We start from the raw sequence: 23,018 nt of genomic DNA, 5'->3' as shown, positions 1-23,018 counted from the left end.
CGATGATTCTATCAAATGCGTTATTCCTCAAAGAAGTAGTAGACGTTCATCTTACTTTTATTAAGTCCTCTCTCGAAACTCATATGAATTCCTTCATAGGTATGCGTTTCATAAGGCTGCCGTTTATTATTTAATTTCATCACTAATACTATTTTCTAAAATTAAATATCAAACACTCTCTGACTTTCACTTGCATTCTGTTTGTGTACCTAAATGGATACAGAGAATAAAGGATTATTGAAATGGTTAATACAGAGAATAAAGGATCATTGAAATGGTTAATACAGAGAATAAAGGATTATTTAAATGGTTAATACAGAGAATAAAGGATTATTGAAATAGTTAATACAGGGAATAAAGGATTATTGAAATGATTAATACAGGGAATAAAGGATTATTGAAATGGTTAATACAGGGAATAAAGGATTATTGAAATGGTTAATACAGAGAATAAAAGATTATTGAAATGGTTAATACAGGGAATAAAGGATTATTGAAATGGTTAATACAGGGAATAAAGGATTATTGAAATGGTTAATATAGGGAATAAAGGATTATTGAAATGGTTAATTTACATAGGATGTACTTTAGTGTACTGCATTGATTTGATGAATAACGCATTAAAAATGGCATCATCTCACGACGCTTATGCACACCGGAACTAATTTTCTCTCAATGCATTATGCTTATTTTTATCAACAAACAAACATTCAAGAAACAAATATAGAGAAGTTCTAACGACAAATATCTCATTTAAAATGACAAGTTAGTTTTAGAAAAAGAATAACGAATACGTTAGTGTTACAAATCAAGTATTAATATGGTTTTGTATTATACACTACAAAATCATTAATTACGTACCTAAAATACAGATAATTTTAAAAATATAACAGAAAAGTAATTCGCTAACGTTCATTTAAAAATCAAGCATTGTTTTCCTTAATATACTAACTCAAATAAATCGGTAACAGCTATCATTTTATATCACAGGTTTCAGTCACAATATAAAACAGTATTTTTTACAAATCAATTATTAAATCAAGATTTACGTATTTCATTTAATGTCAATAAAACAAGCGACATCATGGATCAGTTACTGTGTAATGCTGTAATTTGAACGGAACCCCCGTGCCTCACCGGTATAACTATTCCTGGGAGATTTAACACCTAGGCCGCCTTTCAGCAGACACATTCTTAATCTATAGATGAACATAGACTGAATTATAGGTAAGACACATTTTGGTCAATAAATGTCAGAAAAGAAATCATAACTCATAATCAGCAATAAGGAAGAGTAGAAAGTGTACCTTAAATTTGCGGCCAAATATATCAATATCTTCGAAAGGCACACCCGGTTTAAATTTATAAACTTTTTTCAGTTCGGGTTTGTTCTCAAATCCGGCTTCAATAATCCATTGGTCGCCTTCTTGTCGACAGTCGAATGTTCCTCGAAGAGTGCGAATGCTTTCTTGCAATTCTGGAGGAATTCCTGAAAATTAATACAATGAGAAGTTATCAGTAAACAATGTTCGAAACAAAAAGGTTGAACTAAATACAAAGGAGTAAAGTGTTAAATGCATACGGGTTGCCTCAGAGATTGAAATGAGGGCGAGTAAATTTATTGTTTATATTGGAATACTTCCGAACATGGTGTGTCGATGGTGTGTCGACAGTATGCTATGGCAACAGTTTTTAGATGCTGTGTATGGGAGGGGGTGAAAGTAACTGACATATAATGGGGTTGGTTAGAATTTGGTTATAAGCCTACTAAGAATTTTAATTGTCTCCATTTCTTCTGCAGTGGAGGTAAGAATAGTTTTCTCTCACCTCGGAATTTGCATCCTTCCTGACTCTTCTTTTAGGAACGGGACATTCTCCTTGCATATTTACCCTCTATTTATTGTAATGTTCTTTCTGAATGTCATTTTGTTTTATCCAGCGTTAGTTTATTTCATTATTTCAATTTCTTCTCCTCGTTTAAAGTGCTCTTACAGTTATTAGTATCACTGGAATGTTTCATGTATCATTTTCGGCATTCTGGCGTCCTTCATGTTCTCGCTAGTTTTTACTGTACTAACTTTACACAATGACTTGCTGAGGCAGCAAGTTCTACCCATAGAAAAGTTTTGTCCTTATTATTCATTATTGCCATGCCGAGCCGTTTTATTTGAATAAGTTTGTCCTTTTGTATTTCAATGTACTCGAGGAATTTGTCTTTCACTTTTCTAATAGTGTTTTTGGTTTCTGCCTGAATCATGTATCTGTCTGTCAAAACTGTAAACATTTGCAAATTTCTCAATGGTCTACCTTTCCTTACCCTTCCTCGTATTTTTGTTTATATTTGTATGTACGTTTCGGTCATACTGTTACTAGAAAAAGGTCCCCTTTTCCTGTAAGTAAGAAGAACATTAGATAAGTGGAAAATGAGATTAGGATAGACCGAGATTCGAACTTTGTAAGCAAGGTTCAGAAATAGATTCAGAAAATGAAATGTTAGAATTTCGCATTGTTAAATTTCATATAAAATAGTTTAGATGTGTTTGTTTGTAAAAAGAATTGATTGTTCATTCTTTTATGGAAATTGAATTAAAAAAGGTCAGCTAAAAAAAATGAACAATACAATTTAAAAATATATTGAAAAATAGCTTAGTGAGAATTCTTTGTCTGCAGAAGTGTGTGGTGGGAACACGTGTCCAGCCACGTATATTTAAGCCACGTGAGTAGATCACGTTTAGAGCCATACATATGACGTCATAGCAGAAAGGGAGATTCTCAATAATAGAAGCTAGGATTAGCAGAGAGTTAGTCGAAGATCAGAGGCAGTCGAGTCCGGATCGAACAGTCAGCAAAGTCGGTCGGACACAGCTGACATGATCAGAGGATGTTCCCTTTCGAAGCGATGAGAGAACGTTTAATCATGTAGAACGACTTTGAATTCCTTGACGTCATCATCATTCAACCGGTCGATCCGATAATAAAGAAGTTATCATCATGTTTTTGTAAAACTGTGTCGTGTCATCATTCAACAGCAAAAAGTAGTGTGTGAAACATCCTTAATATGAACTTTGTCACCCTCATCGTTATTATGAACTTTATGTAACTCTCCCAAGAATGTGCATCCCCTATCTCAACCCTCGCTAATATATGTTATAAGAAGAAACACTCCAGAACGGTATAAATGTCTCTCCCCCTCATCAATATGAATGTCCCCATGGTATCTTTTAAATACGACCCCCAACACTATGCAACAATACTTGTTTTAGAAAAAGAAACAAAAAAAGGAAAATAGAATTTGTTAAATTTTGTAATCTGCTTTATTTATTGATATCTTGTTGGATTTTGGAATTAATACAGACAAAATAAATGAGAATGATTTCTAGTTTTTGCAAAAGTAATAAAACTATCTTACACTGTTAAAAGACGTTTAAATTTCATAAGACATGTCATGAAAGATACCGTAGTGCGAATTGAATTAAGACACACTCACCCCAACCGATATGAAGAGGGATCAACCAAATGTAATGTGGATTAAAATGATTCGAACTGTGGTGACTTGCCTATTAACATCAACGAAATGATTCACACATTAGAAAGCATTACAGAAGATTGTAAATTGTGGAAAGACATAGTAAGGGCCTGCCTACAAAAGTGATTGTGAAATAGGACTCTTTCATCATTCCTAAAGATGCAATCATCTTTCTGACTATCCCCTATAGGATGATCTTGCGGTAAAAAACAAAAACTAGATAAATCAAGCAGGAATTAAGACACAGCCCAGAGAAAACAATGAAGTTATTTTTGCTCGTTTTAATTGCTTCCACTATTATACTGCAACGAGAAATATCAAAGATCAACATCTTCATGACTACTCTTTACTGCCACTATCTTGTTACTGATCCATTAATAATTACAATTAGTTTAATGTCTCTTTGTAATTTGGGTATTTGAATTCTTATCAGTTGTAGAACAGGGTGGAATCCTAAGCGTCATTTGAACGTAGTCAGAGCGAGTGTCCATGTCTCGAATAGGATGAATTAAGGTAAGTATAGTATCCGTCCAATTCTTAAAAGTGTCAATGTCTCGAATAGGATGAATTAAGGGAAGTATAGTATCCGTTAATTTCTTAAAAGTGTCCATGTCTCGAATAGGATGAATTAAGGGAAGTATAGTATCCGTCCATTTCTTAAAAGTGTCCACGTCTCGAATAGGATGAATTAAGGGAAGTATAGTATCCGTCCATTTCTTAAAAGTGTCCATGTCTCGAATAGGATGAATTAAGGTAAGTATAGTATCCGTCCATTTCTTAAAAGTGTCCATGTCTCGAATAGGATGAATTAAGGGAAGTATAGTATCTGTCCATTTCTTAAAAGTGTCCATGTCTCGAATAGGATGAATTAAGGGAAGTATAGTATCTGTCCATTTCTTAAAAGTGTCCATGTCTCGAATAGGATGAATTAAGGGAAGTATAGTATCTGTCCATTTCTTAAAAGTGTCCATGTCTCGAATAGGATTAATTAAGGTAAGTATAGTATCCGTCCATTTCTTAAAAGTGTCCATGTCTCGAATAGGATGAATTAAGGTAAGTATAGTATCCGTCCATTTCTTAAAAGTGTCCACGTCTCGAATAGGATGAATTAAGGGAAGTATAGTATCCGTCCATTTCTTAAAAGTGTCCACGTCTCGAATAGGATGAATTAAGGGAAGTATAGTATCCGTCCATTTCTTAAAAGTGTCCACGTCTCGAATAGGATGAATTAAGGGAAGTATAGTATCCGTCCATTTCTTAAAAGTGTCCACGTCTCGAATAGGATGAATAAGGGTAAGTATAGTATCCGTCCATTTCTTAAAAGTTTCCATGTCTCGAATAGGATGAATTAAGGGAAGTATAGTATCCGTCAATTTCTTTAAAGTGTCCATGTCTCGAATAGGATGAATTAAGGGAAGTATAGTATCCGTCCATTGCTTAAAAGTGTCCATGTCTCGAATAGGATGAATTAAGGGAAGTATAGTATCCGTCCATTTCTTAAAAGTGTCCACGTCTCGAATAGGATGAATTAAGGGAAGTATAGTATCCGTCCATTTCTTAAAAGTGTCCATGTCTCGAATAGGATGAATTAAGGTAAGTATAGTATCCGTCCATTTCTTAAAAGTGTCCATGTCTCGAATAGGATTAATTAAGGGAAGTATAGTATCTGTCCATTTCTTAAAAGTGTCCATGTCTCGAATAGGATTAATTAAGGTAAGTATAGTATCCGTCCATTTCTTAAAAGTGTCCATGTCTCGAATAGGATGAATTAAGGTAAGTATAGTATCCGTCCATTTCTAAAAAGTGTCCACGTCTCGAATAGGATGAATTAAGGGAAGTATAGTATCTGTCCATTTCTTAAAAGTGTCCACGTCTCGAATAGGATGAATTAAGGGAAGTATAGTATCCGTCCATTTCTTAAAAGTGTCCACGTCTCGAATAGGATGAATTAAGGGAAGTATAGTATCCGTCCATTTCTTAAATGTGTCCACGTCTCGAATAGGATGAATAAGGGTAAGTATAGTATCCGTCCATTTCTTAAAAGTTTCCATGTCTCGAATAGGATGAATTAAGGGAAGTATAGTATCCGTCCATTTCTTTAAAGTGTCCATGTCTCGAATAGGATGAATTAAGGGAAGTATAGTATCCGTCCATTGCTTAAAAGTGACCATGTCTCGAATAGGATGAATTAAGGGAAGTATAGTATCCGTCCATTGCTTAAAAGTGTCCATGTCTCGAATAGGATGAATAAAGGGAAGTATAGTATCTGTCCATTTCTTAAAAGTGTCCATGTCTCGAATAGGATGAATTAAGGGAAGTATAGTATCTGTCCATTTCTTAAAAGTGTCCATGTCTCGAATAGGATGAATTAAGGGAAGTATAGTATCCGTCCATTTCTTAAAAGTGTCCATGTCTCGAATAGGATGAATTAAGGGAAGTATAGTATCCGTCCATTTCTTAAAAGTGTCCATGTCTCGAATAGGATGAATTAAGGTAAGTATAGTATCCGCCCATTTCTTAAAAGTGTCCATGTGTCGAATAAGATGAATTAAGGGAAGTATAGTATCCGTCCATTTCTTAAAAGTGTCAATGTCTCGAATAGGATGAATTAAGGGAAGTACAGTATCCGTCCTTTTCTTAAAAGTGTCCATGTCTCGAATAGGATGAATTAAGGGAAGTATAGTATCCGTCCATTTCTTAAAAGTGTCCATGTGTCGAATAAGATGAATTAAGGGAAGTATAGTATCCGTCCATTTCTTAAAAGTGTCAATGTCTCGAATAGGATGAATTAAGGGAAGTATAGTATCCGTCCATTTCTTAAAAGTGTCCATGTCTCGAATAGGATGAATTAAGGGAAGTATAGTATCCGTCCATTTCTTAAAAGTGTCCATGTCTCGAATAGGATGAATTAAGGTAAGTATAGTATCAATCCATTTCTTAAAAGTATCCATGTCTCGAATAGGATGAATTAAGGGAAGTATAGTATCCGTCCATTGCTTAAAAGTGTCCATGTCTCGAATAGGATGAATAAAGGGAAGTATAGTATCTGTCCATTTCTTAAAAGTGTCCATGTCTCGAATAGGATGAATAAAGGGAAGTATAGTATCTGTCCATTTCTTAAAAGTGTCCATGTTCGAATAGGATTAATTAAGGGAAGTATAGTATCTGTCCATTTCTTAAAAGTGTCCATGTCTCGAATAGGATGAATTAAGGGAAGTATAGTATCCGTCCATTTCTTAAAAGTGTCCATGTCTCGAATAGGATGAATTAAGGGAAGTATAGTATCCGTCCATTTCTTAAAAGTGTCCATGTCTCGAATAGGATGAATAAAGGGAAGTATAGTATCTGTCCATTTCTTAAAAGTGTCCATGTCTCGAATAGGATGAATTAAGGGAAGTATAGTATCTGTCCATTTCTTAAAAGTGTCCATGTCTAAAATAGGATGAATTAAGGGAAGTATAGTATCCGTCCATTTCTTAAAAGTGTCCATGTCTCGAACAGGATGAATTAAGGGAAGTATAGTATCTGTCCATTTCTTAAAAGTGTCCATGTCTCGAATAGGATGAATTAAGGGAAGTATAGTATTTGTCAATTTCTTAAAAGTGTCCATGTCTCGAATAGGATGAATAAAGGGAAGTATAGTATCTGTCCATTTCTTAAAAGTGTCCATGTCTCGAATAGGATGAATTAAGGGAAGTATAGTATCTGTCCATTTGTTAAAAGTGTCCATGTCTCTAATAGGATGAATTAAGGGAAGTATAGTATCCGTCCATTTCTTAAAAGTGTCCATGTCTCGAATAGGATGAATTAAGGGAAGTATAGTATCCGTCCATTTCTTAAAAGTGTCCATGTCTAGAATAGGATGAATTAAGGTAAGTATAGTATCCGTCCATTTCTTAAAAGTGTCCATGTCTCGAATAGGATGAATTAAGGGAAGTATAGTATCCGTCCATTTCTTAAAAGTGTCCATGTCTCGAATAGGATGAATTAAGGGAAGTATAGTATCCGTCTATTTCTTAAAAGTGTCCATGTCTCGAATAGGATGAATTAAGGGAAGTATAGTATCCGTCCATTTCTTAAAAGTGTCCATGTCTCGAATAGGATTAATTAAGGTAAGTATAGTATCCGTCCATTTCTTAAAAGTGTCCACGTCGCGAATAGGATGAATTAAGGTAAGTATAGTATCCGTCCATTTCTTAAAAGTGTCCATGTCTCGAATAGGATGAATTAAGGTAAGTATAGTATCCGTCCATTTCTTAAAAGTGTCCATGTCTCGAATAGGATGAATTAAGGGAAGTATAGTATCCGTCCATTGCTTAAAAGTGTCCATGTCTCGAATAGGATGAATTAAGGGAAGTATAGTATCTGTCCATTTCTTAAAAGTGTCCATGTCTCGAATAGGATGAATAAAGGGAAGTATAGTAACTGTCCATTTCTTAAAAGTGTCCATGTCTCGAATAGGATGAATTAAGGGAAGTATAGTATCAGTCCATTTCTTAAAAGTGTCCATGTCTCGAATAGGATGAATTAAGGGAAGTATAGTACCCGTCCATTTCTTAAAAGTGTCCATGTCTCGAATAGGATGAATTAAGGTAAGTATAGTATCCGTCCATTTCTTAAAAGTGTCCATGTCTCGAATAGGATGCATTAAGGGAAGTATAGTATCCGTCTATTGCTTAAAAGTGTCCATGTCTCGAATAGGATTAATTAAGGGAAGTATAGTATCTGTCCATTTCTTAAAAGTGTCCATGGCTGTAATAGGATGAATAAAGGGAAGTATAGTATCTGTCCATTTCTAAAAAGTGTCCATGTCTCGAATAGGATTAATTAAGGGAAGTATAGTATCTGTCCATTTCTTAAAAGTGTCTATGTCTCGAATAGGATGAATTAAGGGAAGTATAGTATCCGTCCATTTCTTAAAAGTGTCCATGTCTCGAATAGGATGAATTAAGGGAAGTATAGTATCTGTCCATTTCTTAAATGTGTCCATGTCTCGAATAGGATGAATAAAGGGAAGTATAGTATCTGTCCATTTCTTAAAAGTGTCCATGTCTCGAATAGGATGAATTAAGGGAAGTATAGTATCTGTCCATTTCTTAAAAGTGTCCATGTCTCGAATAGGATGAATTAAGGGAAGTATAGTATCCGTCCATTTCTTAAACGTGTCCATGTCTCGAATAGGATGAATTAAGGGAAGTATAGTATCTGTCCATTTCTTAAAAGTGTCCATGTCTCGAATAGGATGAATTAAGGGAAGTATAGTATCCGTCCATTTCTTAAAAGTGTCCATGTCTCGAATAGGATGAATTAAGGGAAGTATAGTATCCGTCCATTTCTTAAAAGTGTCCATGTCTCGAATAGGATGAATTAAGGGAAGTATAGTATCCGTCCATTTCAAAAAAGTGTCCATGTCTCGAATAGGATAAATTAAGGTAAGTATAGTATCCGTCCATTTCTTAAAAGTGTCCATGTCTCGAATAGGATGAATTAAGGGAAGTATAGTATCCGTCCATTTCTTAAAAGTGTCCATGTCTCGAATAGGATGAATTAAGGTAAGTATAGTATCCGTCCATTTCTTAAAAGTGTCCATGTCTCGAATAGGATGAATTAAGGGAAGTATAGTATCCGTCCATTGCTTAAAAGTGTCCATGTCTCGAATAGGATGAATTAAGGGAAGTATAGTATCTGTCCATTTCTTAAAAGTGTCCATGTCTCGAATAGGATGAATAAAGGGAAGTATAGTATCTGTCCATTTCTTAAAAGTGTCCATGTCTCGAATAGGATGAATTAAGGGAAGTATAGTATCTGTCCATTTCTTAAAAGTGTCCATGTCTCTAATAGGATTAATTAAGGGAAGTATAGTATCCGTCCATTTCTTAAAAGTGTCCATGTCTCGAATAGGATGAATTAAGGGAAGTATAGTATCCGTCCATTTCTTAAAAGTGTCCATGTCTCGAATAGGATGAATTAAGGTAAGTATAGTATCCGTCCATTTCTTAAAAGTGTCCATGTCTCGAATAGGATGAATTAAGGGAAGTATAGTATCCGTCCATTTCTTAAAAGTGTCCATGTCTCGAATAGGATGAATTAAGGGAAGTATAGTATCCGTCCATTTCTTAAAAGTGTCCATGTCTCGAATAGGATGAATTAAGGGAAGTATAGTATCCGTCCATTTCTTAAAAGTGTCCATGTCTCGAATAGGATTAATTAAGGTAAGTATAGTATCCGTACATTTCTTAAAAGTGTCCATGTCTCGAAAAGGATGAATTAAGGGAAGTATAGTATCCGTCCATTGCTTAAAAGTGTCCATGTCTCGAATAGGATGAATTAAGGGAAGTATAGTATCTGTCCATTTCTTAAAAGTGTCCATGTCTCGAATAGGATGAATAAAGGGAAGTATAGTATCTGTCCATTTCTAAAAAGTGTCCATGTCTCGAATAGGATGAATTAAGGGAAGTATAGTATCTGTCCATTTCTTAAAAAGGTCCATGTCTCGAATGGGATGAATTAAGGGAAGTATAGTATCCGTCCATTTCTTAAAAGTGTCCATGTCTCGAATAGGATGAATTAAGGGAAGTATAGTATCCGTCCATTTCTTAAAAGTGTCCACGTCTCGAATAGGATGAATTAAGGTAAGTATAGTATCCGTCCATTTCTTAAAAGTGTCCACGTCTCGAATAGGATGAATTAAGGTAAGTATAGTATCCGTCCATTTCTTAAAAGTGTCCATGTCTCGAATAGGATGAATTAAGGTAAGTATAGTATCCGTCCATTTCTTAAAAGTGTCCATGTCTCGAATAGGATGAATTAAGGGAAGTATAGTATCCGTCCATTGCTTAAAAGTGTCCATGTCTCGAATAGGATGAATTAAGGGAAGTATAGTATCTGTCCATTTCTTAAAAGTGTCCATGTCTCGAATAGGATGAATTAAGGTAAGTATAGTATCCGTCCATTTCTTATAAGTGTCCATGTCTCGAATAGGATGAATTAAGGGAAGTATAGTATCCGTCCATTGCTTAAAAGTGTCCATGTCTCGAATAGGATGAATTAAGGGAAGTATAGTATCCGTCTATTGCTTAAAAGTGTCCATGTCTCGAATAGGAAAATTAAGGGATATATAGTATCTGTCCATTTCTTAAAAGTGTCCAAGGCTGAAATAGGATGAATAAAGGGAAGTATAGTATCTGTCCATTTCTAACAAGTGTCCATGTCTCGAATAGGATTAATTAAGGGAAGTATAGTATCTGTCCTTTTCTTAAAAGTGTCCATGTCTCGAATAGGATGAATTAAGGGAAGTATAGTATCCGTCCATTTCTTAAAAGTGTCCATGTCTCGAATAGGATGAATTAAGGGAAGTATAGTATCTGTCCATTTCTTAAATGTGTCCATGTCTCGAATAGGATGAATAAAGGGAAGTATAGTATCCGTCCATTTCTTAAAAGTGTCCATGTCTCGAATAGGACGAATTAAGGGAAGTATAGTATCCGTCCATTTCTTAAAAGTGTCAATGTCTCGAATAGGATGAATTAAGGGAAGTATAGTATCCGTCCATTTCTTAAAAGTGTCCATGTCTCGAATAGGATGAATTAAGGGAAGTATAGTATCCGTCCATTTCTTAAAAGTGTCCATGTCTCGAATAGGATGAATTAAGGTAAGTATAGTATCCGTCCATTTCTTAAAAGTATCCATGTCTCGAATAGGATGAATTAAGGGAAGTATAGTATCCGTCCATTGCTTAAAAGTGTCCATGTCTCGAATAGGATGAATAAAGGGAAGTATAGTATCTGTCCATTTCTTAAAAGTGTCCATGTCTCGAATAGGATGAATAAAGGGAAGTATAGTATCTGTCCATTTCTTAAAAGTGTCCATGTTCGAATAGGATTAATTAAGGGAAGTATAGTATCTGTCCATTTCTTAAAAGTGTCCATGTCTCGAATAGGATGAATTAAGGGAAGTATAGTATCCGTCCATTTCTTAAAAGTGTCCATGTCTCGAATAGGATGAATTAAGGGAAGTATAGTATCCGTCCATTTCTTAAAAGTGTCCATGTCTCGAATAGGATGAATAAAGGGAAGTATAGTATCTGTCCATTTCTTAAAAGTGTCCATGTCTCGAATAGGATGAATTAAGGGAAGTATAGTATCTGTCCATTTCTTAAAAGTGTCCATGTCTAAAATAGGATGAATTAAGGGAAGTATAGTATCCGTCCATTTCTTAAAAGTGTCCATGTCTCGAACAGGATGAATTAAGGGAAGTATAGTATCTGTCCATTTCTTAAAAGTGTCCATGTCTCGAATAGGATGAATTAAGGGAAGTATAGTATTTGTCAATTTCTTAAAAGTGTCCATGTCTCGAATAGGATGAATAAAGGGAAGTATAGTATCTGTCCATTTCTTAAAAGTGTCCATGTCTCGAATAGGATGAATTAAGGGAAGTATAGTAGCTGTCCATTTGTTAAAAGTGTCCATGTCTCTAATAGGATGAATTAAGGGAAGTATAGTATCCGTCCATTTCTTAAAAGTGTCCATGTCTCGAATAGGATGAATTAAGGGAAGTATAGTATCCGTCCATTTCTTAAAAGTGTCCATGTCTAGAATAGGATGAATTAAGGTAAGTATAGTATCCGTCCATTTCTTAAAAGTGTCCATGTCTCGAATAGGATGAATTAAGGGAAGTATAGTATCCGTCCATTTCTTAAAAGTGTCCATGTCTCGAATAGGATGAATTAAGGGAAGTATAGTATCCGTCCATTTCTTAAAAGTGTCCATGTCTCGAATAGGATGAATTAAGGGAAGTATAGTATCCGTCCATTTCTTAAAAGTGTCCATGTCTCGAATAGGATTAATTAAGGTAAGTATAGTATCCGTCCATTTCTTAAAAGTGTCCACGTCGCGAATAGGATGAATTAAGGTAAGTATAGTATCCGTCCATTTCTTAAAAGTGTCCATGTCTCGAATAGGATGAATTAAGGTAAGTATAGTATCCGTCCATTTCTTAAAAGTGTCCATGTCTCGAATAGGATGAATTAAGGGAAGTATAGTATCCGTCCATTGCTTAAAAGTGTCCATGTCTCGAATAGGATGAATTAAGGGAAGTATAGTATCTGTCCATTTCTTAAAAGTGTCCATGTCTCGAATAGGATGAATAAAGGGAAGTATAGTAACTGTCCATTTCTTAAAAGTGTCCATGTCTCGAATAGGATGAATTAAGGGAAGTATAGTATCAGTCCATTTCTTAAAAGTGTCCATGTCTCGAATAGGATGAATTAAGGGAAGTATAGTACCCGTCCATTTCTTAAAAGTGTCCATGTCTCGAATAGGATGAATTAAGGTAAGTATAGTATCCGTCCATTTCTTAAAAGTGTCCATGTCTCGAATAGGATGCATTAAGGGAAGTATAGTATCCGTCTATTGCTTAAAAGTGTCCATGTCTCGAATAGGATTAATTAAGGGAAGTATAGTATCTGTCCATTTCTTAAAAGTGTCCATGGCTGTAATAGGATGAATAAAGGGAAGTATAGTATCTGTCCATTTCTAAAAAGTGTCCATGTCTCGAATAGGATTAATTAAGGGAAGTATAGTATCTGTCCATTTCTTAAAAGTGTCCATGTCTCGAATAGGATGAATTAAGGGAAGTATAGTATCCGTCCATTTCTTAAAAGTGTCCATGTCTCGAATAGGATGAATTAAGGGAAGTATAGTATCTGTCCATTTCTTAAATGTGTCCATGTCTCGAATAGGATGAATAAAGGGAAGTATAGTATCTGTCCATTTCTTAAAAGTGTCCATGTCTCGAATAGGATGAATTAAGGGAAGTATAGTATCTGTCCATTTCTTAAAAGTGTCCATGTCTCGAATAGGATGAATTAAGGGAAGTATAGTATCCGTCCATTTCTTAAACGTGTCCATGTCTCGAATAGGATGAATTAAGGGAAGTATAGTATCTGTCCATTTCTTAAAAGTGTCCATGTCTCGAATAGGATGAATTAAGGGAAGTATAGTATCCGTCCATTTCTTAAAAGTGTCCATGTCTCGAATAGGATGAATTAAGGGAAGTATAGTATCCGTCCATTTCTTAAAAGTGTCCATGTCTCGAATAGGATGAATTAAGGGAAGTATAGTATCCGTCCATTTCAAAAAAGTGTCCATGTCTCGAATAGGATAAATTAAGGTAAGTATAGTATCCGTCCATTTCTTAAAAGTGTCCATGTCTCGAATAGGATGAATTAAGGGAAGTATAGTATCCGTCCATTTCTTAAAAGTGTCCATGTCTCGAATAGGATGAATTAAGGGAAGTATAGTATCCGTCCATTTCTTAAAAGTGTCCATGTCTCGAATAGGATGAATTAAGGGAAGTATAGTATCCGTCCATTGCTTAAAAGTGTCCATGTCTCGAATAGGATGAATTAAGGGAAGTATAGTATCTGTCCATTTCTTAAAAGTGTCCATGTCTCGAATAGGATGAATAAAGGGAAGTATAGTATCTGTCCATTTCTTAAAAGTGTCCATGTCTCGAATAGGATGAATTAAGGGAAGTATAGTATCTGTCCATTTCTTAAAAGTGTCCATGTCTCTAATAGGATTAATTAAGGGAAGTATAGTATCCGTCCATTTCTTAAAAGTGTCCATGTCTCGAATAGGATGAATTAAGGGAAGTATAGTATCCGTCCATTTCTTAAAAGTGTCCATGTCTCGAATAGGATGAATTAAGGTAAGTATAGTATCCGTCCATTTCTTAAAAGTGTCCATGTCTCGAATAGGATGAATTAAGGGAAGTATAGTATCCGTCCATTTCTTAAAAGTGTCCATGTCTCGAATAGGATGAATTAAGGGAAGTATAGTATCCGTCCATTTCTTAAAAGTGTCCATGTCTCGAATAGGATGAATTAAGGGAAGTATAGTATCCGTCCATTTCTTAAAAGTGTCCATGTCTCGAATAGGATTAATTAAGGTAAGTATAGTATCCGTACATTTCTTAAAAGTGTCCATGTCTCGAATAGGATGAATTAAGGGAAGTATAGTATCCGTCCATTGCTTAAAAGTGTCCATGTCTCGAATAGGATGAATTAAGGGAAGTATAGTATCTGTCCATTTCTTAAAAGTGTCCATGTCTCGAATAGGATGAATAAAGGGAAGTATAGTATCTGTCCATTTCTAAAAAGTGTCCATGTCTCGAATAGGATGAATTAAGGGAAGTATAGTATCTGTCCATTTCTTAAAAGTGTCCATGTCTCGAATGGGATGAATTAAGGGAAGTATAGTATCCGTCCATTTCTTAAAAGTGTCCATGTCTCGAATAGGATGAATTAAGGGAAGTATAGTATCCGTCCATTTCTTAAAAGTGTCCACGTCTCGAATAGGATGAATTAAGGTAAGTATAGTATCCGTCCATTTCTTAAAAGTGTCCACGTCTCGAATAGGATGAATTAAGGTAAGTATAGTATCCGTCCATTTCTTAAAAGTGTCCATGTCTCGAATAGGATGAATTAAGGTAAGTATAGTATCCGTCCATTTCTTAAAAGTGTCCATGTCTCGAATAGGATGAATTAAGGGAAGTATAGTATCCGTCCATTGCTTAAAAGTGTCCATGTCTCGAATAGGATGAATTAAGGGAAGTATAGTATCTGTCCATTTCTTAAAAGTGTCCATGTCTCGAATAGGATGAAATAAGGTAAGTATAGTATCCGTCCATTTCTTATAAGTGTCCATGTCTCGAATAGGATGAATTAAGGGAAGTATAGTATCCGTCCATTGCTTAAAAGTGTCCATGTCTCGAATAGGATGAATTAAGGGAAGTATAGTATCCGTCTATTGCTTAAAAGTGTCCATGTCTCGAATAGGAAAATTAAGGGATATATAGTATCTGTCCATTTCTTAAAAGTGTCCAAGGCTGAAATAGGATGAATAAAGGGAAGTATAGTATCTGTCCATTTCTAACAAGTGTCCATGTCTCGAATAGGATTAATTAAGGGAAGTATAGTATCTGTCCTTTTCTTAAAAGTGTCCATGTCTCGAATAGGATGAATTAAGGGAAGTATAGTATCCGTCCATTTCTTAAAAGTGTCCATGTCTCGAATAGGATGAATTAAGGGAAGTATGGTATCTGTCCATTTCTTAAATGTGTCCATGTCTCGAATAGGATGAATAAAGGGAAGTATAGTATCTGTCCATTTCTTAAAAGTGTCCATGTCTCGAATAGGACGAATTAAGGGAAGTATAGTATCCGTCGATTGCTTAAAAGTGTCCATGTCTCGAAAAAGATTAATTAAGGGAAGTATAGTATCCGTCCATTTCTTAAAAGTGTCCATGTCTCGAATAGGATGAATTAAGGGAAGTATAGTATCCGTCCATTTCTTAAAAGTGTCCATGTCTCGAATAGGATGAATTAAGGTAAGTATAGTATCCGTCCATTTCTTAAAAGTGTCCATGTCTCGAATAGGATGAATTAAGGGAAGTATAGTATCCGTCCATTGCTTAAAAGTGTCCATGTCTCGAATAGGATGAATTAAGGGAAGTATAGTATCTGTCCATTTCTTAAAAGTGTCCATGTCTCGAATAGGATGAATAAAGGGAAGTATAGTATCTGTCCATTTCTAAAAAGTGTCCATGTCTCGAATAGGATGAATTAAGGTAAGTATAGTATCCGTCCATTTCTTAAAAGTGTCTATGTCTCGAATAGGATGAATTAAGGGAAGTATAGTATCCGTCTATTGCTTAAAAGTGTCCATGTCTCGAATAGGAAAATTAAGGGAAGTATAGTATCTGTCCATTTCTTAAAAGTGTCCAAGGCTGAAATAGGATGAATAAAGGAAAGTATAGTATCTGTCCATTTCTAAAAAGTGTCCATGTCTCGAATAGGATTAATTAAGGGAAGTATAGTATCTGTTCTTTTCTTAAAAGTGTCCATGTCTCGAATAGGATGAATTAAGGGAAGTATAGTATCCGTCCATTTCTTAAAAGTGTCCATGTCTCGAATAGGATGAATTAAGGGAAGTATAGTATCCGTCCATTTCTTAAAAGTGTCCATGTCTCGAATAGGATTAATTAAGGGAAGTATAGTATCCGTCCATTTCTTAAAAGTGTCCATGTCTCGAATAGGATGAATTAAGGGACGTATAGTATCCGTCCATTTCTTAAAAGTGTCCATGTCTCGAATAGGATGAATTAAGGGAAGTATAGTATCCGTCCATTTCTTAAAAGTGTCCATGTCTCGAATAGGATGAATTAAGGGAAGTATAGTATCCGTCCATTTCTTAAAAGTGTCCATGTCTCGAATAGGATGAATTAAGGGAAGTATAGTATCTGTCCATTTCTTAAAAGTGTCCATGTCTCGAATAGGATGAATAAAGGGAAGTATAGTATCTGTCCATTTCTTAAAAGTGTCCATGTCTCGAATAGGATGAATTAAGGGAAGTATAGTATCTGTCCATTTCTTAAAAGTGTCCATGTCTCGAATAGGATGAATTAAGGGAAGTATAGTATCCGTCCATTTCTTAAACGTGTCCATGTCTCGAATAGGATGAATTAAGGGAAGTATAGTATCCGTCCATTTCTTAAAAGTGTCCATGTCTCGAATAGGATGAATTAAGGGAAGTATAGTATCCGTCCATTTCTTAAAAGTGTCCATGTCTCGAATAGGATGAATTAAGGGAAGTATAGTATCCGTCCATTTCTTAAAAGTGTCCATGTCTCGAATAGGATGAATTAAGGGAAGTATAGTATCCGTCCATTTCTTAAAAGTGTCCATGTCTCGAATAGGATGAATTAAGGGAAGTATAGTATCCGTCCATTTCTTAAAAGTGTCCATGTCTCGAATAGGATTACTTAAGGTAAGTATAGTATCCGTCCATTTCTTAAAAGTGTCCATGTCTCGAATAGGATGAATTAAGGGAAGTATAGTATCCGTCCATTGCTTAAAAGTGTCCATGTCTCGAATAGGATGAACTAAGGGAAGTATAGTATCTGTCCATTTCTTAAAAGTGTCCATGTCTCGAATAGGATGAATAAAGGGAAGTATAGTATCTGTCCATTTCTAAAAAGTGTCCATGTCTCGAATAGGATGAATTAAGGGAAGTATAGTATCTGTCCATTTCTTAAAAGTGTCCATGTCTCGAATAGGATGAATTAAGGGAAGTATAGTATCCGTCCATTTCTTAAAAGTGTCCATGTCTCGAATAGGATGAATTAAGGGAAGTATAGTATCCGTCCATTTCTTAAAAGTGTCCACGTCTCGAATAGGATGAATTAAGGTAAGTATAGTATCCGTCCATTTCTTAAAAGTGTCCACGTCTCGAATAGGATGAATTAAGGTAAGTATAGTATCCGTCCATTTCTTAAAAGTGTCCATGTCTCGAATAGGATTAATTAAGGTAAGTATAGTATCCGTCCATTTCTTAAACGTGTCCATGTCTCGAATAGGATGAATAAAGGGAAGTATAGTATCCGTCCATTGCTTAAAAGTGTCCATGTCTCGAATAGGATGAATTAAGGGAAGTATAGTATCTGTCCATTTCTTAAAAGTGTCCATGTCTCGAATAGGATGAATTAAGGGAAGTATAGTACCCGTCCATTTCTTAAAAGTGTCCATGTCTCGAATAGGATGAATTAAGGGAAGTATAGTATCCGTCCATTTCTTAAAAGTGCCCATGTCTCGAATAGGATGAATTAAGGTAAGTATAGTATCCGTCCATTTCTTAAAAGTGTCTATGTCTCGAATAGGATGAATTAAGGGAAGTATAGTATCCGTCTATTGCTTAAAAGTGTCCATGTCTCGAATAGGAAAATTAAGGGAAGTATAGTATCTGTCCATTTCTTAAAAGTGTCCAAGGCTGAAATAGGATGAATAAAGGGAAGTATAGTATCTGTCCATTTCTAACAAGTGTCCATGTCTCGAATAGGATTAATTAAGGGAAGTATAGTATCTGTCCTTTTCTTAAAAGTGTCCATGTCTCGAATAGGATGAATTAAGGGAAGTATAGTATCCGTCCATTTCTTAAAAGTGTCCATGTCTCGAATAGGATGAATTAAGGGAAGTATAGTATCTGTCCATTTCTTAAATGTGTCCATGTCTCGAATAGGATGAATAAAGGGAAGTATAGTATCTGTCCATTTCTTAAAAGTGTCCATGTCTCGAATAGGATGAATTAAGGGAAGTATAGTATCTGTCCATTTCTTAAAAGTGTCCATGTCTCGAATAGGATTAATTAAGGGAAGTATAGTATCTGTCCATTTCTTAAACGTGTCCATGTCTCGAATAGGATGAATTAAGGGAAGTATAGTATCCGTCAATTTCTTAAAAGTGTCCATGTCTCGAATAGGATGAATTAAGGGAAGTATAGTATCCGTCCATTTCTTAAAAGTGTCCATGTCTCGAATAGGATGAATTAAGGGAAGTATAGTATCCGTCCATTTCTTAAAAGTGTCCATGTCTCGAATAGGATGAATTAAGGGAAGTATAGTATCCGTCCATTTCTTAAAAGTGTCCATGTCTCGAATAGGATGAATTAAGGGAAGTATAGTATCCGTCCATTTCTTAAAAGTGTCCATGTCTCGAATAGGATGAATTAAGGGAAGTATAGTATCCGTCCATTTCTTAAAAGTGTCCATGTCTCGAATAGGATGAATTAAGGGAAGTATAGTATCCGTCCATTTCTTAAAAGTGTCCATGTCTCGAATATGATGAATTAAGGGAAGTATAGTATCCGTCCATTTCTTAAAAGTGTCCATGTCTCGAATAGGACGAATTAAGGGAAGTATAGTATCCGTCGATTGCTTAAAAGTGTCCATGTCTCGAAAAAGATTAATAAAGGGAAGTATAGTATCCGTCCATTTCTTAAAAGTGTCCATGTCTCGAATAGGATGAATTAAGGGAAGTATAGTATCCGTCCATTTCTTAAAAGTGTCCATGTCTCGAATAGGATGAATTAAGGTAAGTATAGTATCCGTCCATTTCTTAAAAGTGTCCATGTCTCGAATAGGATGAACTAAGGGAAGTATAGTATCCGTCCATTGCTTAAAAGTGTCCATGTCTCGAATAGGATGAATTAAAGGAAGTATAGTATCTATCCATTTCTTAAAAGTGTCCATGTCTCGAATAGGATGAATAAAGGGAAGTATAGTATCTGTCCATTTCTAAAAAGTGTCCATGTCTCGAATAGGACGAATTAAGGTAAGTATAGTATCCGTCCATTTCTTAAAAGTGTCTATGTCTCGAATAGGATGAATTAAGGGAAGTATAGTATCCGTCTATTGCTTAAAGGTGTCCATGTCTCGAATAGGAAAATTAAGGGAAGTATAGTATCTGTCCATTTCTTAAAAGTGTCCAAGGCTGAAATAGGATGAATAAAGGGAAGTATAGTATCTGTCCATTTCTAAAAAGTGTCCATGTCTCGAATAGGATTAATTAAGGGAAGTATAGTATCTGTCCTTTTCTTAAAAGTGTCCATGTCTCGAATAGGATGAATTAAGGGAAGTATAGTATCCGTCCATTTCTTAAAAGTGTCCATGTCTCGAATAGGATGAATTAAGGGAAGTATAGTATCTGTCCATTTCTTAAATGTGTCCATGTCTCGAATAGGATGAATAAAGGGAAGTATAGTATCTGTCCATTTCTTAAAAGTGACCATGTCTCGAATAGGATGAATTAAGGGAAGTATAGTATCTGTCCATTTCTTTAAAGTGTCCATGTCTCGAATAGGATTAATTAAGGGAAGTATAGTATCCGTCCATTTCTTAAACGTGTCCATGTCTCGAATAGGATGAATTAAGGGAAGTATAGTATCCGTCCATTTCTTAAAAGTGTCCATGTCTCGAATAGGATGAATTAAGGGAAGTATAGTATCCGTCCATTTCTTAAAAGTGTCCATGTCTCGAATAGGATGAATTAAGGGAAGTATAGTATCCGTCCATTTCTTAAAAGTGTCCATGTCTCGAATAGGATGAATTAAGGGAAGTATAGTATCCGTCCATTTCTTAAAAGTGTCCATGTCTCGAATAGGATGAATTAAGGGAAGTATAGTATCCGTCCATTTCTTAAAAGTGTCCATGTCTCGAATAGGATGAATTAAGGGAAGTATAGTATCCGTCCATTTCTTAAAAGTGTCCATGTCTCGAATAGGATGAATTAAGGGAAGTATAGTATCCGTCCATTTCTTAAAAGTGTCCATGTCTCGAATAGGATGAATTAAGGGAAGTATAGTATCCGTCCATTTCTTAAAAGTGTCCATGTCTCGAATAGGACGAATTAAGGGAAGTATAGTATCCGTCCATTGCTTAAAAGTGTCCATGTCTCGAAAAAGATTAATTAAGGGAAGTATAGTATCCGTCACTTTCTTAAAAGTGTCCATGTCTCGAATAGGATGAATTAAGGGAAGTATAGTATCCGTCCATTTCTTAAAAGTGTCCATGTCTCGAATAGGATGAATTAAGGTAAGTATAGTATCCGTCCATTTCTTAAAAGTGTCCATGTCTCGAATAGGATGAATTAAGGGAAGTATAGTATCCGTCCATTGCTTAAAAGTGTCCATGTCTCGAATAGGATGAATTAAGGGAAGTATAGTATCTGTCCATTTCTTAAAAGTGTCCATGTCTCGAATAGGATGAATAAAGGGAAGTATAGTATCTGTCCATTTCTAAAAAGTGTCCATGTCTCGAATAGGATGAATTAAGGGAAGTATAGTATCTGTCCATTTCTTAAAAGTGTCCATGTCTCGAATAAGATGAATAAAGGGAAGTATAGTATCTGTCCATTTCTAAAAAGTGTCCATGTCTCGAATAGGATGAATTAAGGGAAGTATAGTATCCGTCCATTTCTTAAAAGTGTCCATGTCTCGAATAGGATGAATTAAGGGAAGTATAGTATCTGTCCATTTCTTAAAAGTGTCCATGTCTCGAATAGGATGAATTAAGGGAAGTATAGTATCCGTCCATTTCTTAAAAGTGTCCATGTCTCGAATAGGATGAATTAAGGGAAGTATAGTATCTGTCCATTTCTTAAAAGTGTCCATGTCTCGAATAGGATGAATAAAGGGAAGTATAGTATCTGTCCATTTCTTAAAAGTGTCCATGTCTCGAATAGGATGAATTAAGGGAAGTATAGTATCCGTCCATTTCTTAAAAGTGTCCATGTCTCGAATAGGATGAATTAAGGGAAGTATAGTATCTGTCCATTTCTTAAATGTGTCCATGTCTCGAATAGGATGAATAAAGGGAAATATAGTATCTGTCCATTTCTTAAAAGTGTCCATGTCTCGAATAGGATGAATTAAGGGAAGTATAGTATCTGTCCATTTCTTAAAAGTGTGCATGTCTCGAATAGGATGAATTAAGGGAAGTATAGTATCCGTCCATTTCTTAAACGTGTCCATGTCTCGAATAGGATGGATAAAGGGAAGGATAGTATCCGTCCATTTCTTAAAAGTGTCCATGTCTCGAATAGGATGAATTAAGGGAAGTATAGTATCCGTCCATTTCTTAAAAGTGTCCATGTCTCGAATAGGATGAATTAAGGGAAGTATAGTATCCGTCCATTTCTTAAAAGTGTCCATGTCTCGAATAGGATGAATTAAGGGAAGTATAGTATCCGTCCATTTCTTAAAAGTGTCCATGTCTCGAATAGGATGAATTAAGGGAAGTATAGTATCCGTCCATTTCTTAAAAGTGTCCATGTCTCGAATAGGATGAATTAAGGGAAGTACAATATCCGTCCATTTCTTAAAAGTGTCCATGTCTCGAATAGGATGAATTATAGTAAGTATAGTATCCGTCCATTTCTTAAAAGTGTCCATGTCTCGAATAGGATGAATTAAGGGAAGTATAGTATCCGTCCATTGCTTAAAAGTGTCCATGTCTCGAATAGGATGAATTAAGGGAAGTATAGTATCTGTCCATTTGTTAAGTGTCCATGTCTCGAATAGGATGAATAAAGGGAAGTATAGTATCTGTCCATTTCCTAAAAGTGTCCATGTCTCGAATAGGATTAATTAAGGGAAGTATAGTATCTGTCCATTTCTTAAAAGTGTCCATGTCTCGAATAGGATGAATTAAGGGAAGTATAGTATCCGTCCATTTCTTAAAAGTGTCCATGTCTCGAATAGGATGAATTAAGGGAAGTATAGTATCCGTCCATTTCTTAAAAGTGTCCATGTCTCGAATAGGATGAATTAAGGGAAGTATAGTATCCGTCCATTTCTTAAAAGTGTCCATGTCTCGAATAGGACGAATTAAGGGAAGTATAGTATCCGTCCATTGCTTAAAAGTGTCCATGTCTCGAATAAGATTAATTAAGGGAAGTATAGTATCCGTCCATTTCTTAAAAGTGTCCATGTCTCGAATAGGATGAATTAAGGGAAGTATAGTATCCGTCCATTTCTTAAAAGTGTCCATGTCTCGAATAGGATGAATTAAGGTAAGTATAGTATCCGTCCATTTCTTAAAAGTGTCCATGTCTCGAATAGGATGAATTAAGGGAAGTATAGTATCCGTCCATTGCTTAA

General features: G+C 35.4%; 1 protein-coding gene across 1 annotated transcript in view; it reads right to left on the bottom strand.

Annotated features, from left to right (window-relative positions):
* The window catches only part of LOC145249674 (fatty acid-binding protein, liver-type-like), a 226,783-nt gene that overhangs the window by 51,976 nt on the left and 151,789 nt on the right, over nt 1–23,018 (bottom strand). The window contains exon 2 of the mRNA XM_080111462.1: nt 1,308–1,489. Coding sequence (XP_079967588.1) covers nt 1,308–1,489 — 182 coding nt within the window. The remainder of the gene's footprint in view (nt 1–1,307; nt 1,490–23,018) is intronic.

Source organism: Euprymna scolopes, chromosome 28 (genome assembly GCF_053919585.1).
Source record: "Euprymna scolopes isolate OS-2025 chromosome 28, ASM5391958v1, whole genome shotgun sequence".
NCBI lineage: Eukaryota > Metazoa > Mollusca > Cephalopoda > Sepiida > Sepiolidae > Euprymna > Euprymna scolopes.
This window is presented reverse-complemented; position numbering and strand designations above follow the sequence as displayed.